The sequence below is a fragment of the Epinephelus lanceolatus genome, chromosome 17, assembly GCF_041903045.1.
Source record: "Epinephelus lanceolatus isolate andai-2023 chromosome 17, ASM4190304v1, whole genome shotgun sequence".
Taxonomy (NCBI): domain Eukaryota; kingdom Metazoa; phylum Chordata; class Actinopteri; order Perciformes; family Serranidae; genus Epinephelus; species Epinephelus lanceolatus.
This window is the reverse complement of record NC_135750.1, coordinates 16,707,000-16,729,522: the sequence shown is the minus strand read 5'-3', so window position 1 is coordinate 16,729,522 and position 22,523 is coordinate 16,707,000. Positions and strand designations below refer to the sequence as shown.

At 42.9% G+C, this 22,523-nt stretch overlaps 2 protein-coding genes across 2 annotated transcripts; both read right to left on the bottom strand.

Annotated features, from left to right (window-relative positions):
* Positions 1-10,373: 10,373 nt before the first annotated feature.
* On the bottom strand, positions 10,374-12,514 carry hmx2 (H6 family homeobox 2). Its single transcript, XM_033612566.2, has 2 exons — positions 12,100-12,514; positions 10,374-11,427 (listed from the first exon to the last, which is right to left on the bottom strand). Exons 1-2 carry the CDS (start codon positions 12,371-12,373, stop codon positions 10,880-10,882), a joined length of 822 nt encoding a protein of 273 aa, XP_033468457.1. The 5' UTR covers positions 12,374-12,514; the 3' UTR covers positions 10,374-10,879.
* A 6,249-nt stretch (positions 12,515-18,763) lies between these two features.
* On the bottom strand, positions 18,764-20,902 carry hmx3a (H6 family homeobox 3a). Its single transcript, XM_033612565.2, has 2 exons — positions 20,481-20,902; positions 18,764-19,523 (listed from the first exon to the last, which is right to left on the bottom strand). The coding sequence occupies exons 1-2, from the start codon at positions 20,767-20,769 to the stop codon at positions 18,901-18,903; spliced, it is 912 nt and encodes a 303-aa protein (XP_033468456.1). The 5' UTR covers positions 20,770-20,902; the 3' UTR covers positions 18,764-18,900.
* Positions 20,903-22,523: the final 1,621 nt, after the last annotated feature.

The window sequence follows — 22,523 nt, the reverse complement described above, 5'->3', positions numbered from 1 at the left end:
ACTGTGGGAGTCTTCGTGGATCAATTGGGAGCACTTGCGCTGCTTGTACCTGTTTGTAACTGATAAGACAACACTTCAGAGAACTGATAATGATTAGCTGAGGATAAACACAGCAAATCAGCAGGAAATATGGAAGAGCATTAGCCTGGATCATTGATTGTCAATGTTTTTACAACACAAAATACAGCTGAAGTATTATTTAGTTTCACTCATCTATTGATATAATGAATCCAATTATATATCAGTGTATTAAAAGTGCAGACAAAGAATCTGAGCTGAAAATCGCACTTCGGCATTTTCTTGGAACTGCGTGACAAGATCTACTAAGTGGCCACGTTGTTGTGTCACTTAAGACTCATGAGATCATTGCAGTTTCATCCACATCCCATAATGGTGACACGGTGAGCCCACATCCTGATCCGGCCCCAGTTGAAAAGGGAAGCATGAGATCATTCAGTCTTGACCTAGATGCAAAGGAACCTACCGGAGATGATCCTGCCAGACACAGAAGTTGAATATAAATTGGAGGCGCAGAACATTTGAATGAAGATGACCTTTTATTGGTTGAATAAAAAAGATGTTTGGGCATTAAGTATGAATGAAGTCACTAAAGGAGTGATGCTTGAGGCTTCTCTTGTGTTGACATGTGACAGCGCTGACTGTTGTCAGGCGGGGAAGCCCGTCACTTAAAACAGGTCAGATCAAAATGTGCCGCCGGGAGTTATGCCTTCCGTCAGGGCCGCTGAACAATGCCACACAAATGGAGGCGTAATTCTCACTCTCAGTTTGTTTTCAAAATTACAGTATCACTAGCACGTCGCCCACACCCATGCAGTATCCTGTTTTTTTGAAGTCGTCCTTAGCCGATGCATAGTTTTTGTCGTGGCCATTCAAAAGGAATTACCAATAACACTGCTAATAATAAAAGGCCTGTAATGGATACATAGGGGGTTTGTCATCTCGCTACAGTTTAATCTGGCCTGCAGGTACTCTGGCAGTGGAGGACAGGTAACGTGAGACTCAAAGATTCGCTGCATTAGTTCTGCTTAGCTAACCGTGAATGCTAATTGCAGGAAGAACAAACTACTACTCTCCCCTCCTTTTCCTCTCTCCTCCCCCTTTGGCCAACAGTTGAGCCCGCTGAGAAGCACAGAGAGTGTCATACAGCTTTGCTTGGAGCTGGAACAAAGAAGGTTGTTCTGCAAGCTAGATTCAATATGTAGAGGGAACACACAGTCAAACATATAGCCGTTGATTTCCCCATTGCCATTATGTTGTCCTCTCATGGGCACTATTGAGGTGTGCAGGGTGAGGGTCTTAAGCCCCTCACACATGCATTGCAAACCTGAAATGATCTAGACATTACCCAAAGCGGCTGTATTTGAGAATGCAAATGTCTGAATCAATTGGATCGGACATGAAATGGACTCCTGCCAGCCACCCTGCCAGTCCACGTAATGACCGACTGAGCCAATGTGTGAATTGCACAGGTCATTGTCTGGAGAATTCACAGTGAGCAAGTGGGTGTGTTGATGTAGTTTCTATCATGTGGCTTCCATGAAACTGGAAGAAAACAAACCATCCGAGGCTGAGAAGAAGGGTCATTTACACAAAGATAGCAAGAAAATGTCTAAATGGAGAGATGATGAAATTCAGGAACTTCTGTCAGTAGTAGCTTATGCTGAAATTGTTAGACAAATTCAAGGAAAGGCAAGAGACTCTGTTGTTTCTGACCAAACTATGAACTGGCTACGGGGCCACGGTGTAATCTGCCTCCTGCACACTTTACCTCGGCACGATCCTTGCCTGAACTAAACAGAATACGTCCAGTATGTGAGAACGCATCAGACAAAGACATTCTCCTGTTAAGTGCTACATGTGTGAAAGCAAAACTCAAGACGATGTGCGGACCTGAACTCTCTGAACTCAGTCCGGAGTTTATACAAGAAAACAGCTTTACTATACACTAACTCTTACCCAAATCAATGGAAATTGTCCCCTTTATATGTCATGTCCCCACAAGGTGCTAGTAGTATGTCCTCTCAAAGGAACAAAATATCTAAATGTTTAGGATTTCAGGTGTAAATATCCCATTTGACACAAAGCAGTTATTATTATTAGTCAGATAAGATTCTCAGAACCCACCATTGTGTGATCAAACAACCTCTAATCCACACACCTCTGTCAAATAACCAAAGTATTACAGTTTAACCAAAGAGATCAGAGAGCAAAATTAAATCACAATCACAAAAGTTCCTAGTAGAGGGCTAAAATCTCAATTGAAAGAGCGTGCTCCATTCAAAGGAAGCCAACCGTGACACACCTTTGTGAGAAAACAAGACAATAAAAGAGAGAAGACTAAGAATTGAAGAGGTAAATCCAGTACTAATACTGATACTGATACTAATCTGTGGGCAAGGTCAAAGACCCGGTTACACACCAGGGGCTATGAAGGCTCAAAGGTGCTGGTCAGCCTGAGCCGCTAAAGCTGTGATCACTCTCTGAGGTTCTGACCTGGGCAAATGAGAGGCCACTATCCTGGTGGCAACCACTATCTCCTATCAGTCTTCTATCCAGACATCTATAGGCTACCTGCAGGCCCTCGGGCGAGAGCTATCATATAGCCACTGTACCAGGCACTCCTGTCTTTACCTTGCAGTGGAGATTTATTGTAATTAGAAGATTCCTTTACAAAAGCTTGGGATCAGCGTTTCTTCAAGGATCTCTGTGCAGTCCCATGGGGGACACCCTTTGATCCCGACCTTCGAACCCTAAGGGTTAAGCCTTCCCTTTGCAAATGAGTTTGACATGATGGACCACTTCCTAATTGGCCAATTGCTCAGTGCCATTTCTGGGTCCTGCAGGTTTAACAAGTGTGTTTTGCTTCCCGCTCTCCAGTGTCTTACCATGTCAGCACTGATGGCTTTGAAGTGAGTCTTTTTCCTATGCAATATAGATTCATATTAGGGGTGTAATGGTACACAGAAGTCATGGCTTGGGTTCAGGAACCATGGTTTGGGATGAGTTCGGTATAGCAGAGGAAAAAACAAATACATAAAGAGCTGTTTCTTTTAATTTATTTTGAACAGTCAGTAGTGCAAGTGTCAAACATAGTGAAAATCCTCTTGCTGGTGGGCTCAGGTAATGTTTTGCTCACTGGCAATGTTGGTAAACCATTTACATTATAAAATAACTTTCTGTATTGCAATATGATAAACACTGAAAAAACATGCCAATCAGGTTGTTGTGCTAAATTTACGGCAAAGGGCTAGAAGTTTCTAGGCAGGACTTGTAAACTTGTGTGTACTTTGGTTCTATATTACTTGCATAAATCTAGGAACAATGTGCTGGCGGCTGTGTGCACTGTGACATGGTTCAGCATAAATACACAAACTGTTACAGCCCTAATTTATAAGCTTTGGTAAAGAAGTCTACAGGGTCATCATACATGGAAAAGGTTCATATTGCAGAACCCTTGCAAGTTTTAAGTACAAACTTAGATTAAAACACACAGAAAATCCCTTAAATGTGTACAGTCTCACCGCTCAGGACTTTAAAATCAGTTGTAACTAGTGTTGTTTGTGTATTCCTTTGGGATTCCCACATGTTTTCTCTTTTGTCTCTTTCACTCTACCTCCCACTGCGTGTTAGCCTGATAACGCTGAAGGCTATAGTAGCTCTTAAACCATCAGAGACATCGAAGGAGAGGACTGGCGGTGTCGAGTCCTTCCCTGCAGCATGTGGTTTGTAAGTTTCTGCCCCTCCCCTGCACCTCCATCTTTTTCCCAATCAGATTAGTTTGTCTAATAGTGAGAGGAAAGGTTGTTGCCAGTGGACCCTGCAGGCTTGGAAGAACAGGTGGCCAAGTGCTGAAATGGTTTCTCTGCATTGATCTGCAAAAGCAATGTGGCGGTCTGCATCCGCCTTAGACTTTAAGATCACAAACATCTTTAAGTTAGTGCAGCTGTATATGATCAGAATACTTTGGAGCCAGTCTGTTTTTTTAGCAATGCTTTAAATTTTTAATTGACCTCATCATCGCAAATAAGAGAGTGGTGTGAATTATTTGGTAACTGTCACTCTGTAACAGGAATAATAATTTGTTCTGTTAGGTTATATCCTGAATACAGTTAGGTTCAACAGTTACCTCCACCTGTATTGTGAGACATCTTTCAAATCAACCTGCAGACCGTTACTCAGATGGATTACCCTGTAACCTTTCCCAATGACCTCTGTAGGGTTTGTTCACCTGCAGGACCATGGGAATCTCCCGTGCCAGAATACCCCCCTCCCCAGTACACTGAGAACGTGCCTTACCAGCCGCCTAGCACCAAGACGGATTGTTTAGGGGTGCAGAATTAGTCAGGTCAGGGAATCCTTGGCCTCAGGCCCGGCTAATTACTTTCTAATGTGACGACGACTCTTTTGAAGAGCTGTTTTCTCACTGACCAAATCCCCTTAAAAGCATCTTGGGGGTGCAAAGGGGGCCGAGAGGGAGTGTGCTGTGGCAGGCCACACCAGGGCCAGAGGGGGGGCTCAGGTTACGCTCTGCTTGCCGTGATGCATTGTTGGTGGGACGCCTAGGCTCCAGTGCTCCCCCTCCTCCTCAACCACCACCACCTCCAGCCTCCTCTTCCTCTCCGCACTGTCCCTCCAAGAGAGCCTGCCGCAGAGCCTCGCAGAGACTCTGACACCAGTCCAGAGGATGCACTCTGCACATGAAACCCTACACTCAACTAATGGTTACAAATGTGTTTTCAAAGAAGTCCCAGGTCTCCTGTATAAACCATAGACTCACACTGCTGGATGGGCACATATGTACACACACACACACATGTGGGCACATTGGCACACACAACTGGGGACAATCAGTGTTGCTGAACTGCGATATTTAAACAGATGGCATGAATGTTGAGATATGAAGTTCTTATTTTAGTTCACTCCAGTGGGAGACATGAGAGAAAAACCAAACACTTTGTATTTGAACCAACGTCAGGTCGTTTGACTTTTACCACCAACATTAACAATTCACTACAGTGATAACCAAACATATCAGAGAATTGTCTTTAGGAATCGCAGGTGGCTTGTGGCTTTGACTGACACATCACAGGAATCTCAGCGACCTAGTGCTTTCTTTCTCTCATTCCCTCAAAGAGAATGTATTCCCTTCCAGGGGAGTGATCCCTAATTAGCTGTCAGGTGATAGTGTGCTGCTTTCATTGTGCTCCCCGCTGCTGAGCTGCAGGCTATGTGGTCAGCAGTCAGTCTTAGACTGAAGTGACAGATCATCTCTCTATACAGCAGACCCCTGCAGCTGAAAGAGACCACTTGGTCCTTACAAAGAGATCCCAACTCTCCATATTAAGAAGAAGTCGATATCAAATCTCATAACAAACAGATCACTGACCCAGCACAGACAAGAGGATCACTTGAGAATCCGTCTGTGCTCCCACTAATAAAAACAACAGCCAGTGATATGTTTGTCTTGACTGATGACTGGATTTGGATCTGAATTATTTAGTGGCCCTTTGTGTTTGTCAGTTTGTTCAGCGTAGGTGATTTTAATGGAGAAAAGATACTTCTTATATCATGTTCCAACATTCAGTGAAACTGACAAAAGCTTTTGGGAAAATCACAATCACATTTTGCCATATAAGTGCGAAAAATAACTATCCTTTCCTGTATTTCCCAATAAAAGCCATATCTTCTAACTTCACAGGATATGGCAGACAGGTAATTCCTGATATAAAAGATATGATTTCTTCCTGTCTGTCTGTTGGTTTCACTGCAGGTCTCCTCCAGACAGTTCCAGTATCCACCCAGGCAGCAGAGGGACCTTGTTTGAAGGTCATGTCAGCACCGGGGCGTAAACGTTAGACCTTTTTGTGGTTAGGGTAAATGTACAAGGCCGCCCTGCGGGAGCACTCCTTCCCTCTCTTTAATCGGCGTATAACAGGCCCTTGTAGAGCCAAACTGTCTGCGACACATCAGCACTTAGAAATAAAAACCCCTCAGTCAACCCTGCGACGGCTGCGGTTGGAGTACGGCAGCTGGATCATTTCAGAGGGACATCACATACAGCTCTGCTGGTAGAGGGGAAACAGGAAGAGAAAATCCATTCTCAGAATGAGGACGTATTATTTCTGTTTTTTGAGATCTTCCAATTTGAACCTTTAAGTATTAAATATACATTTATTTATTGTCCTAATGACAAGGATGGAGCTGGTTCATTCCCTTTGTTAACACTGGCAGTATAGGTGTATTTTTATAGCAATATTGATATAGCCTACAATAAATGAAACCTAATGTGTAGAGAATAATTCCAGCATTCACTTCTTTCCATTAAATTATGAGGTTTATCCCTAAATGACATTAGATCGCAGTTCTACAGTTTTTTGTTAAAGCTTTTGTCTTTAAAATGAAACATATAAAATGATAAGATTCATTTTATGAATCATGTATAATTTTTGTTGCTCTGCGAACCAGAAAACATGTCCCAATACAATAATTTCAAAACTGTTCCTCCAACAACTTTTCCCTAATGCTCCAACATTCAGCTCCCCTAACATTCACTGTATAATCTTTAAATAAAAAACTCTACAAAGTTAATAAGACAAAACACAGAATATACAGCCGTCTCTCTGTCAGCGAAGCCAATAATTTGAAGGAGCCGAGAAAGCAAACTTAACAGTTCTAATGCTCCAGCCGAGAAACTTAATTTACCAATTTGCAGGAAGACAAGATGGCAGGAAACAAGCCAATTTGCCACGTGTGCAGCGCACAACAAACCCCAGCCTTGCTGCCCGGCCTCATGAGAGGTAATTATCCCTAAAAAAGAATGCCATGCTGTATTAAGATGTTGCCGCATCAAAACGAGGGAGACAGCCTCATTACAAGTAATTATGAGGGAATTAGAAACATCATTTAACTAAACGAGCAAATAATGTCCAGGATATTGAAGAAGCTGCCTGCACTTCTGCCGACCGCTGCAAGTCCCATTACAAAAATTGTAGGTCTTTAATAGAATAATGACATGCTTTATCTTCCCTGCCTCTCTCTGAGAGGGTCTTGGAGCAGAGGGAAGGGCTGAGGGAGGGGAGGGGAGGATGTGAAAACAACTGTTGCAGAGCTCTCTGTCCTCAGTGTGGTCTCACTCTTGAGTGTGTAGCATAAGGCCTTCAAGATAATCCCCCTATTATCCTTACAAATACAAAATGGAGAGCAGAGAATTGTATCTCACATCCATTATTGTGTCAAAGGTAATGCTAATGGACTTATCTCTGGAGTAATAGCTGAGTTCTCTCAGCGTACTGTAGCCTGTAATAGTTTGATGCATATTGGACAGCGAATGGCACTTCAAAACAGGCAGTTCAAGAAATGGTTGGTAATTTAACAATGAAGTGTAATGCATTTTGCCATTAAAGCCCTAATGCAGATTTTTGGTTAAATGTTGTTTGGGGGAGTTCAAATAACAGAGCTGCTTGTGTTTGACCTTGAGTTAGAAACATCGCAAAATATGTTACAGTATTGCGAGTTTAAGCAAATCGATTTTGAGACTGAAAGTTAAAACCTATTTTGGGTTTTTACGCCTGTTGCACAAACCAAATAATTCCCAAAGCCATATTTTACTTAATATACTTTATCCATATGTCTGCTTGGCCTGGTTCAGTAGAATATGCCTTTTCTGTTAAGGGGTTGGGGCTGGTGAGAGAGGAGGGGGGGGGACAAACACAATTTCCCTTCAGCTCCTTCATTTCCAGTTGATATAAAACAGAATCATGAAAAATCACTTCTGGTCCAAGCTCTCCTTTTTAACCATTAACCCATAAATACAGAAGCTGGTTAAAGCCAGCGGATGACAGGGCCTGCCTCAAAAACCTTGTTATGCTCCCCTCAAATTCATTTAGGGAGCAAACAGGTCTTGAGAGTTGTCTGGCTTAATGCATTGCGATCGCTTTTAAAACTCTTGTCTTGAGGCAGACCCTGGGCTCTGCATCTGCTTTTGGCGTTATACTTCATAACCTCCCGCTCTAATATGAAGCCACACATACCCTCTTTAAATCAAATGGCTGTAAATATGTTAGGTAGTTGAAAAGCCCCTTGTCCGAATAAATGATGAAGGGAAGAGAAGAAGAGTCAAATATTAGAACATTAGGAATAAAAAAAAATGTTGTTGCAGCCTGTTTAAATTTAACGGTGTCTTTATTAAGTTAGTTTTGATCTACATCATTTTATCTGGAGATGTAAAAGAGGTGATATCCGGAGGTTTTAGTGTAATTCATTATGATCCTGTAAATATGCTCTGAAAACTATCCCGAGAATCAATTTGCCCAGTGCTCTCTGTCTTTGCCTCTCCCTCTCCACACTGTGTGTAGCCCACAGTTTCCATTACTCCCATCATAAATTATACCACAGAAGTGAATTACACTTGCTTTTCACCTTACCAGGCAGGTTTGATGAATCCTAAGGCACAACACATCATCTCAACAAATCTTCATCACCATGCCAGTCGCTGTCTCTTTGCAGTTTAAACCACTTCAAATCATTTTCATTGCCCTGCTATTAAAATTTGTAATTCACACCTGCCATTGCAGTGATACATAGTTACATCCAACCCCCCACCCCCCCACCCCCACCTATTCCTCTCTTTCACTTATTCTCTCCTTTGCTCATCTCCGCACATCTCCCCCTCTCTGTTCGCCTGTCTCTTGTAAATCAAACAACCTCAGGTGACAGGTCATGCAGATTTCCCACAAGTCAGTGGGGTGCAAACACCCATCCAAAAGAGCGGCGCGTTGCCGTCACACCTGATGACATAATGACCACTTGGAAACTAATAAACAGCTTCATTCAACCAAAGCTATTGCTCCTTTTCATAAGCGTTACGGTCCCCCATCCCTCTCTCTATCTCTCTTTTCTCTCCCTCTCCTATCTGTCACAAATTCATCCCCCTGCACCTCACCTCTCCGCTGGTGCTGGAGTTACCCATAAATCACTGCTGTTGTCTAACGCTATCCATTTTCCCAGAAACACAGGGCGGCTGTTGCAGAAATTGGGTCAGGCATAATCTGCAGGGCAGCAGAGCCTGGCTAGTCATGATTCTGCTAGGTAATGTAGCCATTAGCACACAGGGAGAGATTGGTGGGATGGGTAGAAGGGGTTGGCTGGCTGCTGCTGGTGGTGGTGGTGGTGGTGGGGGGGGGGGTCCCTTGTACATGATGTGACACCCAAGAAAAGCTGGCAAATGACATGGTTTTATCGCTCCTCATCAACCATGGGCATTTGTGTGTGTGCTTGTGTGAGTGAGTGATTCTCTTCAGGCTCGTGCTTTGCATCTATCGAATTGTTATGAAATCGTAAATTGAGCTCTGACAACGTGAGCTGGACCTCTCGAAAACCTAAACTAGCCTCTGAATTAACAAGACACACCGTACATGGCGTTCAAAGTGTAACTGATACAGTAATTCATCGCGCAGATGGAGAAAAGAGCTTCGATTAATGACGCCAAGAGTCTTGAACTTTGACAATATGCCTCTTTATTATGTTTCCCCTTTTGGAGGCCTGATGCTAGAGTGAGCCACGGGAGGCAGACTTTAAATGAGAGAAGATCCGGCCCAGAGGCACGATTGGCTCGGGATGGCATGTGTCTCTTCTCCACCCTGCAATCTGCTTTATCTACTTCTTAGTTACATCTACTTTTACAAGGCAGCTTGCTCAGGTCATGCACCTCTTGATTTACAGCAGAGTGTTTATACATTTGAAATTAATCTGAAAATACTGTCATAAAAGCATCTGCAGTTTCAGGCACAGCTTGACATTTTATTCTGCTTGTAGGCTGATTTGTAGGAATTAAACAAATATGTAATGTGAGCCTTACAGAGGGACACATCTCACACTACATCCCTGTACAGATACAATTAAAATGCACCTGTCAAACACTCTCAACTTAATATTTCATGTAATAATAGGAGGTTTATGTAGGCCAAAAGCAACAGTGATGTCATGTATGTTCCAGGTTTTCCTCCTCACTTTAGTCACAGTTAAGGCACAGGTGCTCTCAGCTTAAATTCGCTCTAAAACATTTCTCCAGCAGCTTTACATCAAAAATTCCCCTTCAATTTCTGATTATTTCCCAAGCTTTTATCATAAAGAAACGATCACACTTATGACAGCAGAGCTTGTTTACTGCTTGCATGCTCTTCACGGGACAAGAAGTGTCAACACAGCTAAGTAGAATTTGACATTAGCCTTGTTTACAGTGGCTTACACTGTTTGCCTCCAGCGTGTGAAAATCTAACTGTGTCAACAGTGAAGTTTACAAATGTAAGTGCACAAAAAGCGGTCCATAAAAATAAAAACCAAACAAGCCCCAATTTTTCACTGAAATAGAAAATTTATTGAATGAGAAGGTTATTTATTGAAGGTCTAAATTACAATAGAAACAATGATATTTTTTTTCTTCCTTAAATGGAATAATTTCCTGTCAGGTGAAATAAAAATGATTGCTGCTTTGCAAAATCTGTGACGAACCAATTATGAATAAAAACAGTGTAAAAGCTTCTTTTTTAAATGGTGGGATCCTTTTTTCTTCTTGAAACTGATATGACTGTTAAACTCCCATTATTTTATCAGTGAAAGGAGGAAAATAAAAGTACAAAAATTATTGTAATTAATTATACACATGGTGTATTTTATACATTTTAAGGGAAGCTGGATTGCTTTCTCGTTAGATGTACAGTTTCTGCATAATAAGAATTTCCTCAACAAATAAAGTGATACAATTAATATACAGGGTTATGTGGAGACACTTATAAGAATGTTTTGTAATGCGTGTTTTGTTTTTTTTTACGTGGACTGCAGTGGTGAACATACAGCAGAGTCAGTACTCAATCTTGTTATACAGGTTGTATAAAGGTAACCCTGGCAGGTTGCTCCCCGGGTAATACAGGGGCGTCGGAAAGGCGATAGAGCGGGGAACCGGAACACGCAGTAAGGAGTTATCTCTGAAAACCAGCGGCATCCCCACTAGTGTCTGTGCGGAGGCGTGGGCCATGTTGGCCGCCTCCAGTTCAGCTGATAGCTGCCGTTTCCATTTGTTCCTCCTGTTCTGAAACCACGTCTTGACCTGAGTCTCCGTCAGCTGCAGGCTGGAGGCTAAGCAGGCCCGCTCCGAGCTGCTCAGGTACCGCTTCATGTCGAAGGTGGACTCCAGCTGGTACACCTGACTCCGGGAGAAAACCGTGCGCGTCTTCTTCTTGGCTGAGTTGCCCTGCTTGTCCGCACCGTCCGTCTGTCTCTCCTCCGACAGGGGTGACATTTGATGGCACGGTCTCTCCTGCTCCTCCTTGTAATCCTGCAGCAGAGGCTGTGGCAGGTGCGGCCGCCGCGGCAGCCCGTCACTCCCAGACAGCAGTCCTTTAGGGGGACCTGAGCGCGGGCAGGAGGAGAAGAAAGAGAAGGAGGAGGAGGAGGTGAATATCACAACCGACTCTATGTTGCAAGCTTTTTTTTTTGTCCTGAAAAAATAATTTCACATTTTTTTCCTCTACATACTCAGTTTGAGAGTTCGTCAAGTGTGAACTCTGACTTCCTAAATCGACTGCTGAAAGCCGGTGACTTTTTAAATAAACAATTCAGCCTGAGTACGCACTGTGCACAGTCGGCTATTAATAAAATCCCGCTCTATTTAACGCTCAATTGACGACGTGTAGTGCAGCCATTTTAGAAACATGTTTCGTCAATTAGCGGGCTCAATTAAATTTGAAATGAGAGGAAAGACAGAGGGCTAATTATTCGACCTTCCACTCTTCCCGCTGCTGCGTGATAGTCAACACACAACAAACAAGTGGAAGTGGATGAGCTGCGTGTGAGTGTGACTGTCACAAACACGAGCTAATGAAATGTGAGCTCAAGTGCAAACAAAAACAGAAAACAGGAGGCCTGCTTATTTCTAAATAAATAAATAAAAAGAGGAACTAAACAGGCCTGTTTTAATCGTAAATAAATAATATAAAAACTAAATATGTGTGACATGATTATTTAAAATATTTTGCTTCCTTTTCTGTAATAATTCTAATAATAATGATAAATATTCCTCACCTAAACAGAAGTTATGGGCTTGGTGCTGGGTGCATGGCTCGCTGTGACCCGTGTCGGAGCAGAAGCAGTCTGCAGAGTCCTCCCCACCGCTGCACTCTTCCTCGGAGGACACCGACAGCGAGCGCCTCCGCGGCGGCGGCGGCGGCGGCCCCTTGGAGAGCTCCTTGTTCCCGGAGCGCGGCGCATCAGACGGCGTGCCTAGAATCGACTGGATGGTAAAGCTGGAAATCGGGCCCGACGAGCACTTGCTCCCGCTGTCTTCTGCGCTACTCATTCTCGCTTCATAACAGTATTGAAGTATTGCCTGAATCTGACTGTCCCCTTGTATTCCGTTATTGGTTTCTACACGATTGGTGCGTAAAAATTACGAAAGCGGCTTTTGTCTTCTTCTTTCTGTCTTTCCTTCCCCCCTGTAGTCGGTTTAATTGTGGAGTTTTAACATTGAAGGAGTTGAAGGTGTTTTTTCTAGAGCTCGGGGAACATGAGTGTATTCCTGGTCCTCCTCCTCACGCTCTGGATCAGAGGCAGCAAGGTTGCGTTGCTTCATTTGCATGTAGGTAAGCTCCTCCTGGGCCAATCGCAGCCTCCAACATAAGCCCGGAAATTTCAAACTCCTGTCAAGGTTTGGAGACGGGATGAGGAGAGCGAGGGAAGACGTGCAGTGCTCAGTTCTGCACTCAGGTGCACTTAAAACACTTGTGATGTTTACTCCTTATCAGCTGCAACCTTTAGTTTTTTAATTATTATTATTCTTATTATTTTTAAAAAAAGTACAGGATATTGAGAAAATACAAATCTGGTTATGAATTTAAAAAATACATTAAATTTCCACATGTCATATCTTTAAAAAAAAAAAATATAAGTTTAAACATCTTTCCTCCACGTGGCTTAAATATGACCTCATGTAAAACATTTTCTTTCTTTGATCCCATGTATGTTAAATGAGCCGGGGTGACGGTAACGCAGCCTCGGAACTAATGCAGAGGCCCAACTCATTTTTCCTGAAAATAATAAACTCATTCCGCGTCCATTATCTGCGATTAAGAATTAATTTGATCATTACTGAGCTAATCTGCCTCGTGATGACCGCGCGTGGAGTGGAGGCCGGCTAATTGATTGACTAATTGATTGGAGGCGGTGGGGGCTGCATGCGCGCACGCGTTTGTGTGTGTGTGGTGTGTGAGGGAGAGGAGGGGGGCGCGCTTCCCACCACCACCACCACCACCGCCGCCCTCCTCCCAACTCCACCACCCATGCTCTATCTGTGTGTGTGTGTGTGTCTGGCTGCGGGACAGCTGCGGGGCTTGAGCTGGCGGTTCGGGCACATTATCCCTCTTTTACTGCTTTGTAAGGGAGCCCCAGACACATTACAAATGGTCAGCTTTAATCATCATGTCAGCGCCCTTCCCGGTAGCCACACAACCGGCATTCGGTGTTAAAGACCGGCTGGAAACAGAGGAGAAGACGACGACGACTATGAACACTGCTGCTGATGATGATGATGTTGACAGCAGATTCTGCCGTCATCATCATCATCATAGCAGCCAGACAGAAGCATCTGGATCCGCGCGTAAATATCGTCAACTGGCAGCGGGGCCAGCAGCTGCTAAACGATCTTAACAAAACGCTTACGCAGGGGAGGCTTTACTGAAGGGGGGCAAATATATGAGGGCAGTCAGGGGCGGATGCTGGATTTATGGTGGTTACACATAAGGCGTGAAATCTGCAATGACAGTTAAATGGGTTTATTTTATATGCCGCTCTTTTCAAACAAAGACCTTTGTCAGTGGGGCCGCCTTCATCACTTTCAGACGACTTTTGCAAAGTGAGATTAGTTCATCACAGAGATAGTGGACATAACAGGCGGCTATTGTGACGCACACAATGAATTACACGCTGGTTTTTATGTCAGAGTTGGCGTTTGCAGGCCCGAGCTGTGTGTTATTATTAGTATGGAAATGTTCATGCGTCCTTGCTGCATGTTCCTGCGTTTGTACCCGAGATGTGCAGAGAGGCCCGAGCAGCGTGCAGCGAGGAGCGGGGCCTAAGTTCGTGCTCTATCACAATGATAGGTGGTGTATGGCCGCCCTACCGCAATAACAGAACAAGATCTCTAGCAGGAGAGAAAGGTCTGAGAAAGACAGATGAAGTTATGAGGCGCTTTGATCTGGGAATCAAGCTTCGATAAATATTAAACAAAGACCCTTTACACGTGTGTATTATGATATATGGCGTGTCCAACTCTAGAATAAGGAAATTACCAGAGAAAATGATATCAATAAATTTTCTAAGTATAAACGTTGATTACGTTTCGATTTTCATTCAAGAAAGCGGGGCCTGCTCTTTTTTCAGGAGGCGTTTGTGTGCGTCCGTGCGCGCACATCTGTGTATGTGTGTGTGTGGAGGAGAGAAAGAGGGTGTGTGTGTGTGCAGAGAAAGAGAGAGAGAGTTGTAAACGCAAGCAGAGCGCCCGAGCCCTGGAGGTGTACAATTTATGTAATCTGAGTGTGGAAATGAACTGGGTAATTTATTGGAAAACACAAAGTCAGGAAGATTGGATCAGTACAGCCTATCCACGGGCTCCTATCCATCAAGTTCCAATTAACAACCTAACCATTGAGTTTTAATGGCTTTCCAATCTACTGCCCTGATAGACTCATCAATTCCTCGGGGAGAAATTAAGAAAATCGACCGCCCCTCGGCGTTTCAGTGTCATTCTTCACAGCAACTATATGTCAAATTAAAAACACAATTAAAATTTAAACTGTTCCAATCAGACGGTGCCCCGCAACCTATGTTTCACTTAATAGAACTTTGATGAAAATCTGATGCTCGCATTCAATCAGCAAAGCAAATGGGATGGGTTTAAAACAAGACTTGCCTTTTTCGAGAAGTGTCAAAAAGAGTTGTTCAGCTCTGACGCGTCAGATCACTTCTGTATGGCCTCTGGTTGTGGAAATACACCAGTGGGTTATATCTGTAGCAGGACACGTTTGTTGACGCACGACGTGAGAGGAGCTTTTGAGGTGAACTTTACGCGCACGTTCACTTTTGGCCCATCTTTGGAGCATGTTGGTGGTTGGATCTGAGTTGTGCCAAATGGTTGAAGACTTTAATTTAAAATAAAATGATAAAAAAAAAAAAAACTTTCTCAATATCTTCATTTAAAATATGATCTTTCCCAGTGCGCATTTTTGGAACCTCTAACACAAATGTCCATCAGTATTTCTCTACTTTTTTCATGTTCCAGTTATAAAATACCATAATCGTGATTGTCCTCTTCAAGCTGCACACACCCTGGATATCATAAAATCATGCCCATGTAACTCTCTCATTGCTTCACATGATCTCTGTCTTGTTAGGGAACCCTCTGCCAACCCCTCAAGGACCCCAGAGAACCTCCCTCCATGCTTCTCTAGGTTTCTGGTTCTCCAAATAAATGTTTCAATCTTTCTAAATCCAAACTTTACCAGTCCAACACACATGTGAGCAGACAGGAGGCTACCGTTAAGCAAGGTGGTCGGGCCACTTGTGTGTTTCCAAACTGGCACTAAAACCTATGATAGTGCTTAAAATTACCTCATTCAGCTCTCCATTTTAATGTAATACACTGAGCGCAGTCCCCGGTCACGTCCGTTTGCCCCCGTTCCTGCAAATGTACTTTATCTGATTTCGGCCCCGCTCCCCTTTTACTCCTTTACATAAAGATGTCGCACAAATGGAAATTATCGAGTGGTAATTTTTTCAATTTATGCGCGCAAATCAAGGTCACACGCCGAGCCGAAGCGGCGCGTGAACGTTGCTCTTACTTGACGCAATGTGATGCAGACGTTTGCGGATCGATACGTGCCAGAGGAATAATGCCATAGCAATCTATTAATTTGCGGTAATGGGGCCGCGTTGAGCGTGCGTGGTAGGTGCACGTCAATACTTGGGTGATGTGACAATATTTGAATGAACCCTTTGTCTCTTGATGAGGTCATCATATAGAGTTTATAGCTGACTGATTCATTTCCAATAACTGTGTGGGTCTACAGATGAAAACAGAATATGACCTTTGAAGTAAAGGTTGTTCAGAGGAACACGTGTCTCATACTTGTATTTTGCATTTAAACTATTTTCTTTATGCCAGGCTGAGTGCCATATTGTGCACAAACTCTTAAAACTGTCTTTAAGCTGTCACAGTTTGTCTCCTGCGCACTGTGAGGAGATTAAACCGTGTTGTTCAGAGGCAGGTTGTAGTTTCTCTGCAGAGGTCTCCACCTGGACTCTGTCACCTGAGTGCAATCTGGAGGTGGATTTGCAGATCCCAAAGTTTAAAGAAAAGTTTAAATTTGTATTTAAATAAAACATTCCACCCTGGTGATTATTTAGTAGTATTTATTACTGATTATTGATCACTGCCATTTTCTGTGCCCAACTCAACAGAGGCTAAGAGGAGCGTTCACTCCCACAGAGCCTCCTCCCCTTCTCCTGCATCACTCCCTTGTAACTTTAACATCATGCATCCAGTTTTGCATGATGGAAAAAAGCTGAATTAAATTTAAAAATATATATTTAGGCCTAGTAAATGTTAAAAAATAAAAGGCTCAGGTTAAGTATGTGATGTCTAACCTCTAAAAACAAAACACCAATATCGAAATGTTATTGTTAAACTTTCTTTTCTTTATAGATTGGGGCTGGATATTTTTAGTGCACATTTATAAATATCCATCGATCCATCTTCAAAGAAGCTGGGGACAAATCTCTCAAAGCTGCGCTTCTTAATTCGAGAAAAAAATTAAAGCAGATTAATTTGCATGAAAACAAGCAGAACTATTATCTAATCGTATTTTTAAAGCTTTTTATACCCTTTACATGTAACAGCATTATTTAATTAACTTAACCTACATACAGCAGCATGTGTTTGCTAAGTTAGTCGCATCCAGTGTCCAGTGACACCTGTGGTCCCGTGTGTAGTACGTAAGTTTAACCATTTATTTCTCACTTTTCTTATATTTTCAAACTTTTTTTTTAATTTAGGCATCTATGCATGAGATGTTATTGTCCAGATATTTAAAAAAAAAAAAAAATCTTTTTTTTTTTTTTTTTTGAGAAAATAGGCTGCATTTTTTTTTATATCCTATCCTAAAACAATAAGTATTCCACCTCATCATTTTAATAAAAGTGACATCGCAAGTGATCTTTTTAAAGAGAGACGTTTCCTCATGAAGTAAACCAAAAATAAAAATTATATTCAGGATTTTTTTTTAAAAAAAAGTGGTAATTTTAAAAAAATGAAATCATGTTCAGATCTTTTTTAAAGACATGCTATTATAAAATAAAAGGAAAATAAAATCATGAATTAACAAATAAATCACCAGCTTCCACACCAGAACAGTGAGGTGGAGGTACTTGCCATAGATCCTGACATCCTTCCACCTCACTGAACATACCACACACACACACACACACACACACACACATGCACACACACCATGTGAGAGAAAGCGAGAAAAAAAATGTTAAAAGACAGCAGCTCATACTCAGGGAGTAATGTCCTCTTCTGAGTACATTACCCATAATTTTGGCAAGATGGTGGCAATTACGCATCTAATTGACCGAACCACTTTTATGTAAAATACCGTTTTTAAAGTGCATAACACCAAGATGATTACAGAAACCATACTGCCCATGCTACAAGTGTGTGTGTGTGTGTGTGTGTGTGTGTGTGTAGGGTTCGACATGTATCTATTATTAGGATAGAAATTAATTTAATCTACTTTTTTGCATCTTTTGGTACAAAATTCTGTGGAAAATGTTAAATGTTGTAGTGAAAAAAAAAAATATATATATATACATATAACGGCTCCATTTACCCTCCTCTTCATCACTGACATCCTCTACAGAAGTCATACAAACATAACCTAAAATGTAAGGAATATTCTCCATTTATTTCACAACATGGTTCAGCAATACAATATCAAAACGTTGTTTTTACTGTACAGAGGAGAGGTGGCAGCTCCTCTCCCCGTGCCTCATTAAATATATACATTTACATTTCTTTTTTTTTTTTTCTTTACACCAGTGTAGTCGATATTTTTTGCCGCTCCTGTTCAAAAACACAAAGTAGATTCAGAGACATTGGGAGCTCACACTTGTGCTTGAAAGACGTGTCCATGTCGAGGGACCAAGAGTGAGGATCACTAAAACTAAACATAAAGCTACATGTGTATTTTACAGTTGACAGTGTCTTGATTGTCCCCCGTCAAGCGCTTTAAAAAAAAAAACCAAAAGGAAAAAAAAAAAAGGGAAATGACAACAAAGCCTCATGAATATTCCAGCGTGAATAGATTCATTCATTCATTCACAGCAAACCGTCTGTGTATTGCACATTATCGTGATATCAGCTCTGGAAATGTAAATAAAATCAAATAAGTGTGTGAAGTGATAAGCTGGCCCGCGCCTTTAGGCCGCCAATTACTGTAAACAAAGTCAGATAAATGTGACAGTGGCGTGTCCAGGAAATAGTCATGGTGGAAAAACCAGGGGAGAAATTAAAGACACTCATCCTGAGGTGATAATCACATATAATAATAATAATAATAACAATAATAATGTGGGTTGAACTGTTACGTGTAAACGGCACCCTTATGGAAAATGACACAATATATTTGCCCAAAATAGGTCCATGAGGCCTGACACTGTGTCTCTTTTCTTTTTTCTTCATTCAGTCAGTTGTACAAAAATATGAAGTTTTTTTTTTTTCTCGGATGATTTTTAAAATCGACACCAGCTCGTGCCGCACAGCCTCAGCTCTTCTCAAACCGGTCTGAGCAGCGGCACGGATGTGACGATGGGATGCGAGTAGTAGACGCCCGGGTGCGGGAAGGTGAGCAGCGGCTGGCTCACGGGCACGTTGGCACCGGCGCCCCCGCTCTCCGTGGCCGAGTTCTCGTGGTAGAGGATGGGCACCCGGACTATCCTCTGCGCCGCGGCGTGGCTCAGGTTGGCGGCCTCCAGCTCCGCGGCCAGCTGCCTTTTCCACTTGTTCCTCCTGTTCTGGAACCAGATCTTCACCTGGGTCTCCGTCAGGTGGAGGGACGCGGCCAGGCCGGCCCGCTCCGAGCTGCTCAGGTACCGCTTCATGTCGAAGGTGGACTCCAGCTGGAACACCTGGCTCCGGGAGAACACCGTGCGCGTCTTCTTCTTGCGGCACGGCTTCTTGTCCTCGTCCCGCTTCTTCCACTCCTCCAGCTCGTCTTTTTTGGCTTCCTCCGTGTCGCTCTCCTCCAGGATTATCTCGTCGCCACTTTTGTTGTTGTTGTGCTCGTCCTCATCTTCATCGTCTTTGACGTCTGGCTCGGATTTGAGCACCAGGTCCGGCGAGTCTCTGTCCGTGCCCGAGGTTGGAGAGGAGTCTCTGGCTCCCAGTTTGTCTGTGACTGGAATGTGGACAGAGGGAGATGTGGTCATAAACACTTGGGCCTGATGCTGTGTGGGTTTGGGTTTTATTACAGCCTGTTGATACTGGGCAGCCTGTGCGCTTTGGGGAAACTAAACTGGTTATAAATAGTGCCAGAAAATATGGCTTGTGACATAAACATAAACCATTTATACAGCTACAAATGACTGACCAAACCGTCTCCAAATATATTCAAATTATTATTTCCCCCTATTAAAATAACACTTTTTCTAAACTAAATAAATAAAATGTTCCGTATCAGTAGGCCTGCTTTATTTATTAGATTCATCTGCACAAATCTGGGTTTTCAAATCACTCCTAATTGAACAAGCTTTCAAAAAAACCCATTTACTCTCTCAAAACTGATAGTGCCACTCACATCATTTTATTTTAAATCTCACGTGAATAAATCAGACAAACAGGCAGGTAAAACACGCTGTCAGTGACCAAAGCCTCTGGGGTAAGATGTTCACACTGAGCGCCAGCAGACAAATCAAAAGCACGCTGCGCATCGTCACCCTCATCCGATGATTTGACGATGTCTGCTTCATTTTATGCACAGTGTGTCACTTTATTGATCTATTATCCCCCTGTCGTGGCATAACAAAATAGGCCTTCATAGAGGACAAGGCGTCAAATCACTATAGACTCTGTGGTGTGATAAAGATTACGCACGTCGTATTATTTGCCATCACCAAAACGCACAAAACAGTGTATGGAGAATATGTCTGAGGAGGATGTGCAATGACTGGTGTCTGAGAAAATATTGTCATAAAACGCACAGGGTCCTGTTATTCAAAATAATTAAGTTCTCCTGTTGTAAAGATAAAGAGAAAATACTCCAACATCTAAATATAATTCAAAGAGTGTGACAGTGTATCGCTCATATCTGCTCCATAACACATGATAAACAGTTGTTTTGGTCTGTCAGTCTCACCTTGGGCTCTGTGTAGGTGGGCGGATGAGCTGAGGGTGTAGGGGTACCACCACGCCGAGGTGCGCTCCAAGTAGTGAGCCGGTAGACTGAACCTCTGTGCGGGCAGGTCAAAGCGTGGAAAGTTGAAGTCCCCGACCTGCGACAGGGAAAATCCTCCCTCCAAGGCGGCCTTAGTGGCAGCCAGCACGGGCTTGGGTTTGGTCGGTTTGCTATCACAGTTCAGCAGGTTCTTAATGAAGAAAGGAGAGTCCTTGGCCGAAGCGCACGTCTCTTGCGTTGTCTCTGGCATCGCTGTGTTTGTGGTCTGAACGCAGAGGGACCACGGAAGCAGGAATCAGAAAAAGAGGGGGGTAAAAAAAAGGCAAGCCTGACTTACACACTGACGATATCCCCGGCTGAGAGGAGTCCCTGTTTTTCTTCTTCTTCTCTGTGATTTTACGCGGAGACGCGATTTCACACCCGCGTCAAAAACACGCGTCCTTCTAGGCTAGAAAAATAATAAAATAAAAGGTTTGAGCGGCAAAAAATAAAAACCAAAACATGCGTAAACATGGAGATGTCTCATTCCGGGCTCTTTTCGTCAAACTGTGTCCACCGTGTCAGTCAGTCTGGCGTCTGATGCTAATGATGAAATAAAAATGTCATCCAAGTTAAATGCGGAAAGTATAGGCGATTGGGCATGTACAATGGCAAATGGGATTAAGGGAGAGACGGTGAGGAGAGAGAAAGAGGGAGGGAAGGAGGGAGGGAGGGAGGGAGAGAAAGACCGTCCTCCCCTCTGTATGCGCTCTGGCTGCAGGCTGTGTGCGCTCGCCTGTTATTGGTCTCATATAGTCCAATTAGGCAGCAAATGAACACAGGGCTGTTAGCGCCAAAAAGGAAGGTTTGGGATAAGCGCCTCATCACACAACTAACATTACAGTCAGACACAGATCGACTGCACGAGGTTACTCATAATCCAGTGTTGGTGGGGTTTCTTTTATTTATTTAGTGCAGCATTTTTGAACCAAATTCACTCAGGTTGCAGGTGCCTGGTGGGTGTTTAAAATCCGGAGATTTGTGCAAAGATTTTAGGAAATGTCAGCCTATACTTAACAATTTTTAAATGATCACCAAAAGCTTAAAGAAATAAAGAATCTTAGAGAAAGAAATGGCCTCTCTAGCCTGTGCGTAAAGCTTGCGTTTATTATCCAAGGCCTAAATGTGATGCTTTTATGTTGTGAGTCCGTTCAAACAAGATTATACTGAATAAAAAGCAAGACAGCCAACTAACAGGTATCCTAGCACCTTGGAAACTCATAATGTATCACGAATACCAACTTTAATGGTGCAAAATTGTCAAAATCACCTGCTTTATTTATTTTAAATGAATAAAACGCCTCATTTTTACGCAGAATTGTTTTCAGTTTTCATCCTATCTTGACAAAACAAAATTAAATACAAGTATTGGTCACCACTCTTCTCAGCTTCCCAGACACAATATGAAAAAGGCCTGAGATCAGGCTGCAGCTACTCCACGTGTCACCAATGGGCGATTAGATTCATATTTCTAATTCATTGATTTTCAGCGAGGGCCACTTCCACAATGTCTGCGGGTCGCACAGTCATTTATTCCTCCCTAATCGATTTGGTTAATTCATCCCTCAGATTGCACTCTTTGTAAATGTGCTATGTATATTCACTCATTGATATTAATTGACTTGTTAAAAAGCAGTCCATTGGTTGGAGAGGCTGCCGGTGTGGGAGAAGGACGGAGAGACAGCGTCCTCTGTGGGTCACCAGGAGGAAATGCAAGTGTGTGGAGTGAGAGTGGAGACTGTATGCTTGTGTTAATGACAAAGTCTCATGCTGTCACATTATGGGGACTTACCTCCGATTAGGGTGCAAAAAGCATCTCCCCACATGGCAGACCAATACATTTTAGGATTAAGTTTAGGGTTTGGGTGAAGATATAGGTCAGAGTTACAGTTAGACATGCGATAAGTGTACTTGAAATGAATGCAAGTCAGTGCATTGTCCTCCAAAGTGGCAACAAATAACTTT